Source organism: Culex quinquefasciatus, chromosome 3 (assembly GCF_015732765.1).
Source record: "Culex quinquefasciatus strain JHB chromosome 3, VPISU_Cqui_1.0_pri_paternal, whole genome shotgun sequence".
Classification (NCBI taxonomy): domain Eukaryota; kingdom Metazoa; phylum Arthropoda; class Insecta; order Diptera; family Culicidae; genus Culex; species Culex quinquefasciatus.
Window position 1 is genome coordinate 27,600,234 of NC_051863.1, and position 16,836 is coordinate 27,617,069.

The 16,836-nt window shown below is 40.5% G+C and overlaps 2 protein-coding genes across 7 annotated transcripts in view; both read right to left on the reverse strand.

The window, feature by feature from the left end:
* Nucleotides 1-16,836, reverse strand: part of LOC6043573 (nicotinamidase) — a 106,681-nt gene that overhangs the window by 11,302 nt on the left and 78,543 nt on the right. For all 5 annotated transcript variants that reach the window (XM_038260411.1, XM_038260412.1, XM_038260410.1 and 2 more), the window contains exons 4-8: nucleotides 14,388-14,492; nucleotides 1,563-1,697; nucleotides 1,370-1,498; nucleotides 1,142-1,310; nucleotides 430-572 (exon numbers count right to left, since the gene is read on the reverse strand). In XM_038260411.1, coding sequence (XP_038116339.1) covers nucleotides 430-572; nucleotides 1,142-1,310; nucleotides 1,370-1,498; nucleotides 1,563-1,697; nucleotides 14,388-14,492 — 681 coding nt within the window. The remainder of the gene's footprint in view (nucleotides 1-429; nucleotides 573-1,141; nucleotides 1,311-1,369; nucleotides 1,499-1,562; nucleotides 1,698-14,387; nucleotides 14,493-16,836) is intronic.
* On the reverse strand, nucleotides 6,300-7,978 carry LOC119768871. 2 transcript variants are annotated; one of them, XM_038260414.1, is made up of 3 exons: nucleotides 7,801-7,978; nucleotides 7,410-7,579; nucleotides 6,300-6,589 (listed from the first exon to the last, which is right to left on the reverse strand). In XM_038260414.1, exons 1-3 carry the CDS (start codon nucleotides 7,848-7,850, stop codon nucleotides 6,330-6,332), a joined length of 480 nt encoding a protein of 159 aa, XP_038116342.1. In that variant the 5' UTR covers nucleotides 7,851-7,978; the 3' UTR covers nucleotides 6,300-6,329. The 2 variants fall into 2 exon arrangements, with proteins under 2 accessions (XP_038116342.1, XP_038116343.1); XM_038260415.1 differs by having other exon boundaries at nucleotides 6,300-6,515; nucleotides 7,410-7,978.

The following is a 16,836-nucleotide window of genomic DNA, read 5'->3' on the forward strand; positions in this document are numbered from 1 at the left end:
CGCGTTTGTTTTTTTGATGGCGCTTGCTAATTACATGTTTCGGTGCAAAAAAACATGTTGCCGAAAGTTGGGGGCAGTTTTGTATTGAAAGCGCCGTGAAAAAGTAAGCCAAATTGAAACGTTGATTTTGGCGATATTCATTAAGCGTTTGAGGGTTTCTCGCGTGTTTCAATGTGTGTACCAACAAAATGATGAGAAATGGTCTCGCAAAATAGAAATTAAGATCAAAAGTGCATTAAATTTGGTGGCATAAATTTGCGTGCTTACTTGAGGCGGTGCTGTTGCTGGTAAGTTTATAGCCTAAATAGTATTTTTAGAGCCTTAATCGAGCATCAAACTCTCCATATGACGAAGATAGGTGTTCGATTGAAAATGGTATATTTCCCCTAAGCAAAGTTGGGCTGTCTTAAGAGAGTTATATTCACTCACCTCCCGCGAGTTGACAATCACGCCGTTGTTCGATATCACCGTCTGCTTGGTGCTCTCGATGTCGTTCACGTCCACGCCCCGGCAGCAGTCGTCGATGAGGACGGTTCGGTAGCCGGCCGACAGCGCATCGATCGCCGTTGCACCTGGGGAATCGAAAAACACACAGAAAAATGAAATCTGATAAAAAGGCTAATTCAACCCACATTGCTATTGTTATCGAGTGGTGGAACCAGAAGCAAATTGAGTGGTTTTGCAATGCAATGTTGCAAAAATGCAATTTTCACGCCCACGCGATTTTATAGGAAGTTCTTAAAAGCTTCTGTACCGTCCGGAAGATAAAATGAACTGATAAAACAATGCGAAATGGAATCGTTGATTTCGTTACTGCTATTTGCAGTGGCCTATCAGATTAGTGGGGGCGGCTTAAAAGCACTGACTAGTAGGGCTAGCTATCGTCATAGTGCAATACAACACGAAAATGCAATTTCTACTCCCTGTCCTACAATTGAATGTCACCCTTAACTACACTTTTATTGGCTCCTTTTTATCTCTCGGTTTGCTCAACTAAACAAGTCGGACGCAGAGCTTTTATGAGTCCCGCGTGGAGCATTCCGATCCAGTGTACCAATGCAACAGTTTCCCACCGAACTAAAGACCGGAAAAAACGACGATAAGTCCGCATTGGTCCCCAGGGGGCGTGACGACGACTTACCGACACACACGTCGTACGCCAGCCCGCACACGTAAATGTCCGAGGAGCCCTTCATCCGCAGCTGGCCGCACAGCGTCGTGTCGGAGAGCTTCTTGTTGTCCCAAAACACCGAGTACGAGTCCACCTCGGGGTTCGTGCCCTTGTACACCTTGATGCCCTGGTCGACAATCTGCGGAAGGAGCAAGAACAAATTTGTAGAGCGATTTTCGCAAAGGTGCTTCTGATTACCTTAAGATCCTTGTGCAGCTCGGAACCCCACGAGTCCTGGACGCAGTGTCGGGGCCACAGCCGCTGCTTCATTGGGGGCGGACCGGCGAAGATGACCGTATCGTACACCTGGGCGTTGTCGGAGTTCAACTAGATGAATAGTCACAATTATTACGTGATCCCTGAACAACTAAACAAAAAAGCTAAACCTCACCGGACTGGTCGGATGGATCGGCCGCTGCTTGATGTTGTCGATGAAGGACACGTGATCGCTGGGGTGCCAATCGAGCGAGTAGAACACGGAATCGAACTCGACCGTATCCAGGAGCTTGTTTATCGGGTCAATCACCTTAAAGTGGAGAATCGGGGGAAAAAAAGAGTGAATAATTGCATCACGTGAAGCCACCGGCTGAAAAATGGAACATCTATTTTGATTGACAAATCTGCAGCCATAAATTAAAGCAACTTCCACGTGGGCCATTTATCCGAACTTTTTTTTTTTTTCGTTGGTAGTTCTAACAAATGTTCCAGTGAAGCAATTGGGGCTCGGTGGAGCAGGCACGCGATGCTTGTCACGGCTAATAGTCAATTTTTGCCGACCAAGTGGATGGAGAATTATGATAAGCATTTGATTAACTTTGGTTGTTTCACTTTGATTCATGAGTATACACGGAAATAGCAGAGCGTTCTGCACCCAAAGGAAAAATATATCTCAAAATCTGCAACATTGGATTTGCTGCAGAAAATGTCATATTTTATAACATTTTTTGCAGCAAGCCCGTAGATCATTTTTGCCCGCGTGTAAAAATTTCAGCGGTCTGCAGTTCTTACCAACACATATAATGCTGGCCCGTCCCCGAGCAACACTCCAAAGAGAAGCATATGTTGGTGCTCTTTCACTGACTTTTCATCAAGCGTCCATGGCGCGGTGGTAGCGTGTCGGATCAATAACCAAGAAGTTGGTGATTCAATCCTCGTTCTACTAAGTTTTTTTTTTGTGAAATACAACCAAAAAGCCGTCGGTGATGTCGATAATTGTCGGTAACGGGCAAAAATGTCATACTCCTATATCGCAAAAAATGCATGAGGACAGATTTCATGCAGATTCTGATATACTTTCATGCCGCCATACATCACAATCATGCGACTGCCAGTTGGGTGTGGGAATAACCTTTTTGTGCTTGTTGCTTAAAAAAATTACCTAACCATCTAAACCTCAACACAATTACAAGTACTTTCCAAAAGAAGTGTTCTTTCCGAAATCGTGCGGATTTGTGAAAATGTATTTTTTATATTTTTATTTGCACTTGTTTTTTTTTTTTTTTGTTTGGATAATTTTGATAAGTTTGGGATAGAACAAACACAAAACAACACAAATATAACACCGATTTCCAAATTTGAAGCTTTAGAGTGCTCTGCAAACTGCGGTCCTCATTCAGACTGTAGTCCCGATTCGCCACAGTTGATGTTGCAAAAGCCTTTTTTCAAATTTTTGTCCCACGAATCTGCCTGGGGGCAAGAATTTCTGAAATTAATTTCTAAACTAAAAGAATAACAAAATTTCTTTAACAGTTCATCGAAAAAAGTCCAACATTAAAAAAAATCATTCAAAAAATAGTAAATTTCGTAAAGCTTGAACAAGAGCATCAAATCTATACCACCCAAGTAACATTTTTGGTTTTATCAAAGCTGTCACAACCGCTATAAAACCTATTAGCCAAACCCAACATTAAAACCACTAAGTCGTAACAGCCTCCCCAGAACCCCGATAAACCTCTGTTAAAACCCAAAAGGACCTCCGCAAAAGGTTGTCACGGCATATTTATAAAATCTACATAGGAGTTCAAGGCTTTACAACTGAATCCTAACAACATCCTCAAAGCCTTGATAAAGCCTTTGTTAAAACCTAGTCAGGATTTAAGGAAAAATGACATTTCATACGTCTTTAAACGTCTTTAAACGTCTTCAAACGTCTTATGCCAAATAGGTTTAATTTTGGCAAAAAAAAAGTCTTTGTCTTGCCAAATGATAAAATGGAGATGGTTTGCAAAAATGGCGATGATAAGTAATAGACATTGGAGGTAATCAACATAATTTGAATTGGTGGCTCAAATTCAGCTCCGGTTGAAATTTTATTGATAAATGTAGGGGATACAGAGCCAAAAAAACATTTCAAAAACTCTCCTAATAACAAAATTTGTTATTCGTTCGGTATACTGACTTAAAAATAAAATTACCATAAATCGCACAAATGGAAAAGTTTCTAAGTGTCCATAACACAAACTGTTATTATTTTTTCTTTTGTTAAATATGTTTAGATCTTTGGGATAATTTTGTCTAATTTCGTCGGGGTCATTATTTTGGCCATGAAATGGGGTCCTTAAGCTAAAATTATTCTAAAAAGTTGAAATTTTGGAAGTTGATTTTTTTAATTATTTGATATACCCCCTAAGGGACCTTGCTAAAATTGGCTAGAACTATGGGATAATTTTGACCAATTTCGGCCGGATCATTATTTTGGCCATGAAATGGGGTCCTTAAGCTAAAATTATTCTTAAAAGTTGAAATTTTGAAAGCTGATTTTTTAAATTATTTGATATACCCCCTAAAGGACTTTGTTTAAAATGGTTAGAACTATGGGATAATTTTGACCAATTTCGTCAGGGTTATTATTTTGGCCATGAAATGGGGTCCTTAAGCTAAAATTATTCTAAAAGTTGAAATTTTGGAAGTTGATTTTTTTAATTATTTGATATACCCCCTAAGGGACTTTGCTAAAATTGGCTAGAACTATGGGATAATTTTGACCGATTTCATCGGGGTCATTTATTTCACCATGAAATGGGGTTTCAAGCTAAAATTAATCCGATAAAATTAACTTTTGAGAGTTCATTTTTTTTAAATTTTGTTATGTTCCCAAACGGAATTGATTTATTTATTGAGAATTTTTGAAAAGTGAATAACAAAAACTGTTATCAGAGCTGAAAATGTCAGGGGTCCTGACGCGAAAATCGGCGACGCATACACGAATTTTTGAGATCCATTCACTGAACCGCAAAACCGTGACATAAACAAACCCGACTAAGTCGTGAGTGCCCTAGCTCACTGAGCAGCTGCAATGCGAGGCAGTAGTCGACCAACGCTCATTCGACGTTGTACGCACACACATAAAGAAACAAGTTTTTACACAAAAAGTTGGTATTTATGCGTGGAAATGTAATTTTGAATAGAAGTTATGGTTGTTTCAAGTGTTTTGCACAGTCTAGAACCATTCAATTGTTTAAAAATAGTCAAAATAGTGTTTAGAGAGGATTTTACGAGTCAGTCATACGACACGAATTGAGTGAGTGTAGCTCATTCTTTCACGTCTCTCATTCTCCAGCAGACGACCGGCACGAGTCAGGCGGCAGTGGTTGAACGGACACAGTAGGCTTACAGTCACATGCTAGCAGTGAACTGACATTTTGGTTTGCTTCATGTGTACGCTGGGTTGGAAACATTTTGCAGGCCTGACTGTTATTATTTTCACAAACAGAAAAAAAAAATTGTGTAAATTTACATCATTTATGATGTACCAAAAGTGCACGTCATTAATGATGCGAATTTACATCAAATTCATTTGAAATTTAAATGCCATCCGATGTAAACTTTTCGAACAAAATTGGTCTCAAAACATGTAAAATTCCGATGAAACTAACGTAAATTCACAAAAGCCAAAATTTTTTTTGCTCCGTTGAATCTAGAATTTGATGTAATTTTCAAAAGCTTTCGTAAATACCAGTCCAGAAAGATAACATTTTTACTTCATTTTTGATCAAAATATGTTTTCTTGATTGACCTGAAGTAGAACAAATCTTTCTGTATCGTGATACAAAAGTTTTTACTTAGTTACATCAAATAACAGATTCAACGGAGCAACTCTCGAATGCTTTTTGTTTAAGGGAGTGATAACTACAATGCGGAATGTACTCACCTGAAAGAATTGGTTAAGCTTTGCACGAGAAACCTAATCAGCAATGGTCCAGCAATGGTTGTGTACGTCAGAGGCGGCCGGTTGTAGCCGTTTGTTCTTTGCCGAGGACAGTGTTGTTTGCAAACTCGGAATCGGGTTGATCTCTTTCCGTCGATGCTGGTAAACCGTGACAGTTCTACTGGAACGCATTCGCACGTCGCAGTAAAACAGTTATTTATCCTGATGGGAAACGCGGAACGTTTGAATCGAGGGAAAAAAATAGATTCGATACTTACATCCTGAATAGATTTGCTAACACACTCGTTGCACTGAAACGACAACTTGGTTGAGGCCTAAATATGGCATATGATCCGTTGCTTTTCCTCCCATTGCCATCGAGGGAATTTTCCAGCTTATCCGGTGAGTTCGAACCCACCAACTCCTTCTAGGATGGCGTAGGGGATGCCCCAACGACGTCCACGATCACTGTAGTAAATAGTAAAAAAAAAAAATTAGGGCAAAAACATCACACGAATTCCCCGCCGTCGGAGTTGTCGCCAAGCTTGGCTTGCGTGACCGGTTTTTGCACAGCACCTGGGCGTTTATCCTGAGCCAGTGGAACTCGGCCAACAGCTGGAGGGCTTTCCTGCCATGCTCCAACGGCAGATAGTCACACAGCAGCATGATGTCGGCGCACGAGAGTTCTTTTTCGTGGGCGTTCCTGAAAACGAGTAGAGTTGAGGCTTGCTGCAAACGAAACAACATGTACGACCTACTTGAACTCTGCCAGCTCCGCGTTCGAAATCAACGACGTGTCCGAACTCTCGACCTGCCTGCTTCCGGAACAGGTCTAGAAAAGAAATAAAATTTTCAGCACAGGCTAAAACTTTCACAAATCCCCACCCGCTTACCGATGTCGTCTCCGACATCATCACGTCGTCAAAGTGCGTCTTCATCACGTGCTTCGGCGAAGTCAAACTACTTCTGCACTCCATCGGTTCAACCGCCTTCACGCCGCCGTCGCCCTCTTCAATGTTGGTTGATTACCACCTCCTCGTTGACAGTCACGTTTTCCTCGCTCGCGTCGACAATTTTCACCTCGTTTTCGTCCAGATCAAGCTTGGCTTGCACTTCCTCCTCGGTCTTGAGTTCCTCGTCCACAAACAACGGTATTTCCATCGATTTTCGTTTCCCCGCCGATTCGTCCAGCTGCTGCTGCTCCAGGTCGTTCTCAATCACGGCGTCGTCCTCCAACGGTTCGCTCATGTTGCCTTTGTCCTCTGCGCAGTCTTCAATCATGTCCGTCGTATTAATGCTCATGATCGGGCCGGGAATGCTTGAGATGGGGATGGTCGTTGGGATGGCAAGGTTCATCACGGCGGCGGCAACCGGATTTGGCAGTGATTCGTTGGTGACCACCTTGGTGGCGGACACGAGCGAGTTCATGATCGGCGCGGGCACGCTTTCCGGGACGCTCGTTACGGTGCTGCAAACGTCCGCGAAAAGCTGCAGCTGCGTCGTGTTGACCTCGAGCACGGGCATCGGGTTCGCGGTGGTCGTCGTCGTCGTCGTGTTGGTGCTCGTCAGCGTCATGCACGTGTTGACCGATGGAATGATTGGAATGATAAGCATGACCACTGTGCATGGGAAAAGGGTGGATTAGTTGAGAGTGAAAAGCTTTCCCAAAACCATCGGTACTCACTAGTTACAGCCGGTTGCGGTTTGCTGATCGGTCCCCAAGCTTAATTTTCTGCAAGTAAATCAAACTTGAATCAATCAAGTTAAACACACACGAAACGCAGATTTTACCTTGATAAAACTCCGGCAACCAGTTTGCGTTGGCATTTTTCAGCGATCTTCGACCCCTGCGAACCCGATGCCCGTGCTCGAGGTCAACACGACGCAGCTGCAGCTCTTCGCGGACGTTTGTAGCACCGTAACGAGCGCCCGGAAAGCTTGCCCGCGCCGATCATGAACTCGCTCGTGTCCGCCACCAAGGTAGTCCCCAACGAATCACTGCCAAATCCGGTGGCCGCCGCCGTGATGAACCTTGCCGTCCCGACGACCATTCCCATCCTGTTGGAGGACGACGTCGCGATTGAGAACGACCTGGAGCAGCAGCAGCTGGACAAATCGGCGGAGAAGCGAAAACCGCTGGAAATCTACGAATTTGTGGCAACGGTGGCAACAACAAGACGAACTCTTTTGACAACCACAAAAAAACAAGACGAACTCGGGGTGGGTCAGGCGTCGACATGGGGGGAATATTGCGCGTATTCCTGAAAAAGACACGCGGCATATCAGCCTCGAAACGACGCGCCGCACTTTCGGCAAATGCTCGCTGTCAAATCCCATACTGACTGCGCTTTTTGTTTTTGTTGATCTACTTTTTCGAATCGCTTGCCATTGTTGCCAGGTACGTTTTTAATTGCACTAAAAGTGTAGAAAATCGCTGGCAACAATGTCTATGGCACATTCTGAAATTCCGCGCGGCGTGTACCTTTGAAAGAAACGGACAATATCGTTAAACGTGTGCACAAATTCGCCCATTTCTCCTGCAGCGTGTAAAGTGTTTTTGTTTTGAAGCAGTGCCTGCTAGAGATCCTTAATAGGGAGACTGGTCGAAGTGAATTTGACGTACCCAAACAGACACGAGTTTGACGTATCCAAACGAGCATTTGCCTTTATGCCCAGCAAAACTTATCAGTGTTGCCAAGCTCAAAACATACGTTGCCAGATCGATTTAGCCAGCTTAGACCAGTCTCCCTATTTAGGGTCTCTAGTGCCTGCTGCGTTCGTGAATTTGGCCCCACCCTACGGTGGCCGGTTGGGGAACTAATTATCCAAGACACCAATCGTACTTGGGAGGTACACGTTTCTGAAAAAAATGACGAATAAGCGAGATTAAAATTATGTTTAGTGATCAATTTATCTTCAACGTGTAGTGATTTCGGCATCGTGTCAAATCTGTTTGTTTTCATGTTTGTGAGCAAGCAGTTCTGGATTTAGGTATTTGTGTATTTAATTTTTTGAAACTTTTTAAATTAAAAATGTGTATTGCGTGTTTTTGTGCAAACTCCCAGCACTTGACGAAGCAAAGCCTTAAAAGACTTTTCGCTCTCTACCATCCGCCATCACCGGAAATCTACTTCACCATCCGGATGCTGACCTCTGCTTCTACATCGGGTTTGATGTTGATCGTGGTGATCTGCTTGACGATCTCGGACGACGAGTACAGATCGATGACACGCTTGTGCAGGCGCATCCGGAAGTGAGTCTTGGAACCCTCACCGCAAATCTTCCAGGTCGCGATACGCAGGATCGGCGTGCTAACCAGGTTTTAACGCGCAGCTTCTGCTTCTTGGCGCCGCTGATCAAGTCAGCGCACACTTTTACTAGGCTGCGGACACTGCATTAGGTAAGTGTTTGCGGATCCGGTGAAGGATCGTGGCTACTGCAACAGGCTGCTGGATGTCCGTTTGTGGATTTTCACTTGTCGGTTCACGGCTCTAGTCCGGTCACTGCTGGCGTTAGAGAAGCCAGGTTGTTCCATCTAGCCGAAAACATCAACCGAGCCTGCCAGCTCCAGCTTAAACAATTCCTGTTTCTGAAGAAAGACCAATTACCCGTCCCCCTCCACGACAAAGCACCCAACCGTAATAAGGTCAATGCAACCTCCCGCTCCGCGAACCGTTTCCACCTGGAGCAGAGACCTAAAAACATACTTTATGGATGAACCTGAATCGGATTGTTGACTTCAGCAGCGCATAAACTTTACCTGTTTTGGTGTTGTTTCTTGACGACAGCAGAATAGCCCCCACACATAATTACTTGCAACACCTCCACCCACAAGACTACTTTCGATTGACACTGGTCTTCCGTTGTAAACAAACTTACTTTTGCTTGTAATCGAACAAAATCAATCAATTGACCAAACAGCACAACAAACACTGGTTTGTTTTTGCAAGCTGTCATTATCGAAAACAATCATTATTGTAATTTTAAAATCTTTCAACAATCAGATGAAATAACTTTTACATAGCTTTCGTCATTTACATGCATTTCAATCATTCAAATTTTTTGATTTCTCCCAAACAAACATCCAATTCCATAATATTTAGCAATTACGTTGGATTTCATTTTACATCATGGTCCTTTAAATGATCTTTAGCATTTTGCAACAGATCTCAACTTTACATTAGGGTGGTTTACGTAAGATTCATGGTTTACATGAAGTTTAAAATTACACTTTTTTTTCTGTGCAGAGCCAGGAAGTCGGAGCTGTCGTTGAAGTTCGTGCTGGCGTGAGACCTTGGCAGAGCTGAAAATGTCAGGGGTCCTGACTCGAAAATCGGCGACGCATGCACGATTTTTTCAGATCCATTCACTGAACCGCAACACCGTGACATAAACAAACCCGACTCAGTCGTGAGTGCCCTAGCTCACTGAGCAGCTGCAATGCGAGGCAGTAGTCGACCAACGCTCATTCGACGTTGCACGCACACACATAAAGAAACAAGTTTTTACACAAAAAGTTGGTATTTATGCGTGGAAATGTAATTTTGAATATAAGTTATGGTTATTTTAAGTGTTTTGCACAGTCTAGAACCATTCAATTGTTTAAAAATAGTCAAAATAGTGTTGAGAGATGATGTTACGAGTCAGTCATACGACACGAATTGAGTGAGTGTAGCTCATTTTTTCACGTCTCTCATTCTCCAGCAGCCGACCGGCACGAGTCAGGCGGCAGTGTTTGAACGGACACAGTAGGCTTACAGTCAGATGCTAGCAGTGAACTGACATTTTGGTTTGCTTCATGTGTACGCTGGGTTGGAAACATTTTGCAGGCCTAGACCTTGGAGACGGCATCGGATTCAGACAATTTTCAGCAACTTTCACTTGGAGTCGGAATCGGTGAAGTCGGGTATTTTTGGAGAGCTGAAGTCGTCGTTGACGTCATATCCTGCATCCAGAGTCGGAGTTGTCTTCAAAGTATGGATTCAAAGTCGCTTGGAGGTACCCGACTCTGCAGCCCTGATTAGTACAGAGGAGTTATGGCAACTGCAGGTTTATTTGCAAATTACAAATAAACCAAAACAATAACTTTTTTTTGTTATGGAGACATACCAGTTCAATAACATTTTTTGTTATTATGCTGCTCCACCTCTCCGCACAAAATATCAAATCTTGTTATTCCTTCATGATTCCTTCTGTGTTGTTGGTTTGTTATTGCAATAACAACATAATAACAGTTTAAGTTATTCTTCGAACAAATCTTTTTTATTGATTTTTGTTATTTTAACAACTAATCCGATCATCCCAATAACATAATTCGATCTTCTCACAATATCAAAAAATGACCTTCCCAAGTTATTTCCGCCTGCTCGGGGACAGCTGCCAAATTTAAATTGAGAGTTGCAAGAATGAACCAATATCGCAAAATGGAATTTTTGGGAAGGCCCCCACGATGTTTTGGCTAAAGAAATATGTATTCCAGTTTTCGGCAAGTGCTGCTCAGAAGCGATTCAGCAACCAGCTGCTCCCACCGGAGAAGAAAAATATGACTCGACCGAAACTTTCCTTCGTGCATTCGATCCAGCTGGTGCATCTGCATAAAACATATCAGTAACTGGCACATTATGAACATTTCCTTGCATCCCACTCATACTCCTGATGCCAGTTCATGCAAGCACATCGTTTCAGACCGTGAGAACATTTCCTCTAGCACTTTTAACCAAACGTGTGGGTAGTCGAAAACTTGTTTTATGTTGGGAATCATGTGGTACGAAAGCACCTGCTGTTTGGGCACGGAACTATGATTAAACATACTTCACAGAATTTTTACTTCAAATCGTAGAAACCAAAGCCAAATAAACCCACATTTCCAAAAGTGCTTCCAAAAACCAACACTTTCTAGTGAATCGAATGTAAATCTGGCAGATAAGTATCTCTCTAACGCCATTACAGCGAAGCTTTCAACCGGCTCAACGGTGTGCCCCAGATCCGCTCTGGAACCAATAATGTTTCCGTTGGCCATTTTGTTCCCGTGATGGTCGGTTCACGAACGCCGAGGAGATCCGGGAAGGAAACTGCCCTCACGTGCATCCAAACCAGAGGAGTGGAAACTGAACCCAATTCGTAGTACATACAAGAAAATGAGCTTTGTGTACGCTGGTGAACCACACACTACCAGGGTAGGGATAACGCACTTTGTTGGAATGGAAACTCCTCTAATGAAGTGAGAACGGTACAGTGGAGGTCGTAAAAAAATCAAAAATTTTTAGGTTAGGTGAACAAAGAAACAAGTTTTTCGTACAGTCCAGAGTCTGGAATTCAATGAAAAGAAACACATTTATTACTTTTCTTTAAACATTATTGGCACTATTGGCATAGTTAAAAAAAAACTCCCGGGTCCCGGGAAATTGCTAAATTCAACTCTCGATTTCCGGGAAATTGAAAATCTCGAGAATCGTTACCCTCTAATCACCGCCATCTGGGATATAAACATTCTAAATAATTTTATAAAAATTCATAACTATGCTCGTCAATCAAAAATAAGGCAACGAAAAAAACATTTTTTTTTCCGTGGTTCGATTATCCGAATTTTTAACTATCCGAAATAAAAAATTTCCGAGGCCTTCGGATAATCAAGTCGAGTAATTTCAAATTTACAAATATTTCACAAAATCTGACCCCTCATTTGATGTAACTTGAATCCGATTTACATGCAATATCAGAAACTCTTAAGTTTTTTTTTACAATTTACAACTTTGCTCTTTGGGTGTTTTTAAACCGCCTTGAGTTAGAGGTTTTTAAAAACATCCGTTTGAAAATATTTTTTTTTGTGAAATTCCGAAGTACAGTTCGCAGAAAGTTTTTCCCCGAGAAAAAAAAATTCTTCAATTCAAATGTAATAGTTTATGGCTTGTAAATGAGCGTAATATTGAGTTTTTGAATTTTAAAATGTTTGCCTTGAATCCATGGACCTCTGGTTGCTGAAATACAACGAATTAAAGAAAAAGGAGCAATTCTCTACAAAACCGGCCGATTTCGACCATTTTTATTTTTTGTATTTTTTGATTTGGCTCAAACTTTGTGGGGGCCTTCCCTATGACCAAAGAAGCCATTTTGCATCATTAGTTTGTCAATATAAATTTCCATACAAATTTGGCAGCTGTTCATACAAAAATGGTACGTAAATATTCGAAAATCTGTAACTTTTGAAGGAATTTTTTGATCAATTTGGTGTCTTCGGCAAAGTTGTAGGTATTGTTAAGGACTATTTAGAAAAAAATAGGTACACGGAAAAAAAATTTCCCGATTTTTTTATTAACTTTTTTTTCACAAAAACTCAAATTCCCAAAATACGTATTTTTTGATTTTCGAGATTTTTTGATATGTTTTAGGGGACAAAAATCCGCAGCGAATATATACGTACCATTTTTGTATGAACAGCTGCCAAATTTGTATGGAAATTTATATGGACAAACTAATGATGCAAAATGGCTTCTTTGGTCATAGGGAAGGCCCCCACAAAGTTTGAGCCAAATCAAAAAATACAAATAAAATCCAATTCCGGTTTTGGTAGAGAATTGCTCAAAGAATCAAGTAAATTTTACGTTTTTAAGAGTCCATCAAACATCAATCACTTTTTATATTGCCAATATCTCAGGAACTAATGGTCAATGTTAAAAAATGAAACATTTGTAAAATTGTATGATTTCTCCGAAAATATTTTTTTGATAATTTGGAATTAAGACTAACATTATAAAGGGACCAAACATTCAATATAGGTACAATCTTCAATATCTGTTGGGCAATTTTAATAGAGATTTTGTGAACTCTGCGAAAAAAAATGTTTTCCAGACAATCTTGCACATTATAAAAAAAAAGAAAAACACGAATTTTTCAGTAAAAATTAAACTTTTAGTGGCACTTTAAATGGCACACTTTATCAATAAAAATTACTGTGATTTCTATTTTTTCCAACAAAAAAACATATTTTGCGGCAAGATTTTTGCGATACTTCTCTATGGCTCGGATGCGGTATTGTATGGACAGCTGCCAGATTTGTTAGGAACCTTGTATAAGTAAACCAATGACACAAAATGGTTTCTTTGGTCATAGGGAAGGCCACCATGTAGCGTGGACAATTGCTGAACCCCGCACCCTCCCTAAGTTGTCCACGTGGTTTATGGATGGTCCCTGGAGAATTGCTCATTGATCCGGTTATCATGGTTGAAAAATGAATCTTTTGTAGAATTTTGTCATGTTTATGTACTAGTTGGCTATTTTGAAATGTTATTCGTGAATTAGAAGAATCTGAAAATATTTTGTTCAAAAAGATGAGAAAATAAATAAAAACTAAGATCCATTTTTCTCACTACATACTGTACTATCTTTCAGCGTTAAAAAAAACTACGGATTAAGCTGTAACCACTTCTTTGTCTATCACTCCTGCCAGAGGGAAGACCATCGGGGCGTAAAAAGTTTGCCCCTTATTCAACGTGTTTCTAAAAGTGTATCTGGAGGCCGATCCAGATCAAGATATCCTACCCAGCACCACGGAAAGGATGCCCGTTCCTGCAGACAGATTAATTCATTATAATTCATCACGCAAATGGGTGTGCTTTCTTGCCATCGATTTGGCGAAAGAAGATTAGAGTAGCTGGGCGTAATCACGTAATAATTTAATAGTTGAGGTGAGAAAACAACCTACCACCCTAACCGGAGCCACACGTGATCGACCCGGCTCATAAATATTCATTTGTGCACTTTGCGTGGCTCGATTTGAACAAGAGTAGATTCCTGGCAGTCGGTCGTACGTTTCGAGCACTCGCCGGGGACATGTCAATCAGCAAAATTGCAGCAACTCGGAGCAAGAACCTTTGGGAAAATGCATTCTGCCAGGATGAGAAATGCAACAGACGGTGTGTGCATATTCTCGAGAGCGTACATATCTCGAGCCAATTGGAAATTCCAGTTTCATAAGCATTTCCGGTTTTATTGGAAACAAACAACAGCAGACAGCAGGTTATTGAGACCGCGTGCTGTTTGATAACCTCTCTTCCTCCTCCTTCCACTTACCTCCAGTCCATTCTGCTGGGCGCTGCAATTGCTGATGTTCAACGAGCCGCTGATAAAGTCGTTTTGAACATCCACGATGAGGAACGCGCTGATTGGTCGCACAATCTGGAACGAAAAATCGGAAAAAGGGATGAAAATGGTACACGAGAAAACTTTGCTCCTTCTTTGCAACACACAGATAGAGGGCAAAAACAGGGCCAAACGAGGCCATCATATCGGGGCACTTCGTCCAAGATGAATATAAATCGATTCCGAACGAAAGTAGGATAAATTATGAATGCAAGAGGCGCTTATTATTGTGCGAGACTGTGCTGCAACGTGTGGCCACGTGCCGCATGCAGATCGAGTCCATCGGATGGCATTCATGACATTAAAAAAACAGTCTAAATATGCAGTAGTGTGTGTGTGTTAAAAGAGCATGACGTACAGGGCAAGTTAATTTGCAACAATGTATGGAAACCGAGATAACAATCTTGAGATTTTCGCTTGAACACACTCGAGTCCACTCGGGAGAGATATTTATCTCATGATATCGAGAGATACCTTTCTTGATACTTATTCAGATGTGCGCACTGCACTTTTATGTGAAGTTTGTAAACATTTCTTCAATAAGTACAAATTAGGATGCGTCTCCATGATATGAAAAAGAAACCATTAGCCCGATAGCCTATAGCAGTGTTTCTCAACTGGTGAGGAATTCCCTGGGGGGAATGAAGATGCAAAAGAAATCCAATGATTTTAAAAAAAATTGCAATATCTTGAATTCTGACAGAAGGGGGGACACACGCATAGGAAATATTTTGATTACGGTTTGTGTTTGTGAATGACCCCTCGGACAAATTTAGAACTATTTCTGTCGTAAGTGGGGCACGGGACCCCCAGGCCCTCCCTGGTACCGCCAGTGAATGAAACTTTAATGCTTTCAATAATTTTTAAACAGATGTGACTTTCTTTGTTATGTAAAAACAGCATTTTCTATTAACTTGAATATCATCATATAAAGTGGCTAAAAATATAGCTGAAAAAAACTAAAATTAAAATGTTTATCGAAGACATTAATTTTTTGTTGAATTGTGCAGAAAGCGAAAAAGGAGGAATGTTATTTTAGACATGAGTAATTCCTTTGAAAAAAGGGATTTTTTATTAATATTTTTTTCTTGTTTTGCATTTTTTTAAACACAGCAAGTCCCCACAAAAACGGCATGATTCGAAAAAAAAGTTCTCCGTTCGGGCTCAAAATTTTTCTGGGGTTTCCTTGGCCAAAATAATTAGACCCATATTTTTTGTTTGGCCACTAGGGTGACCTACGCCGTGTTAAGGTCCTGAAAAATTGCAATTTTCGTCATTTTACGCAAAAACCACTTTTTTCAAAAAATCTTATCTCCGCGCCATTCGATCCTATTTTAGCTATATTAGACACAAAAGAAAGGTGATTAGTTTAGCTATTTGGAAAAAAACAGTAAGAAGTTTCAAAAATCTTTTTTCGAATCTTGCTGTTTTCGTGGGGAATTGCTAAACATTAACATTTTTTTCGTGAGTTTTTGCCTTCGCACAAACATAAAAAAATAATTGAAAAATTGAATTTCTGTGAATTTTTACATAGTATGAAATTTGAGCAGTTTAAAAATAGTTTTGATCTAGTTTTCCAAAATAAGCTGTTGTTAAGAGAAGAGAAAGTTCATGTATTTTTAAATTCTTTCAAAATGAGCAGTTCTCGAAAATATTATGAAAATGAAGACATTCTTTGAGTTATTGAATTGTTGCAGTCGTAAACTTTTCTTTATTTTTCGTCTGATATTTTTTATTTATTTCATAAAAAAACGTAAGCAATTCGTTGAAAATAAGCAAAGCAGCTTTTCAAATATCTTTTATTGTGAGGTTTTTGTTTTTTTTTAAAGGTTGAGTTTTCTAATAATATTGTTGTGCGTTTTTGTTTTTATAAAAAAAAACAAAACTGTGAGTGTTTGCATTTGAGCATTTCTCTACCAAAACCGGAAATGGATTTTATTTGTATTTTTTTATTTGGCTCAAACTTTGTGGGGGCCTTTCCTATGACCAAATAAGCTATTTTCTGGAGTTTTTTTTTTGAAAAGGTCCAATAAACCAAATTTCCAGTTTTTGCTTTTTGGGTGTTTTTGAAACCGCCTTGAGTCAGGGGTATTCAAAAACACCCAAAAAGCAAAAACTGAATATTTGGTTTATTGGTCCTTTTAAAAAAAACACCAGTTTTGTGCATTGGTTCACCCATAGAAGTCTCCATACAATTTTGGCTGCTGTCCATACAAAAATGGTATGTAAATATTCAAACAGCTGTAACTTTTGAGTGCATTTTCTGATCAATTTGGTGTCTTGGGCAAAGTTGTAGGTATTGTTGAGACGGAAAAAAATTGCAGATTTTTTTATCAACTTTTTTTTACTAAAACTCAATTTCCCAAAATACGTATTTTTT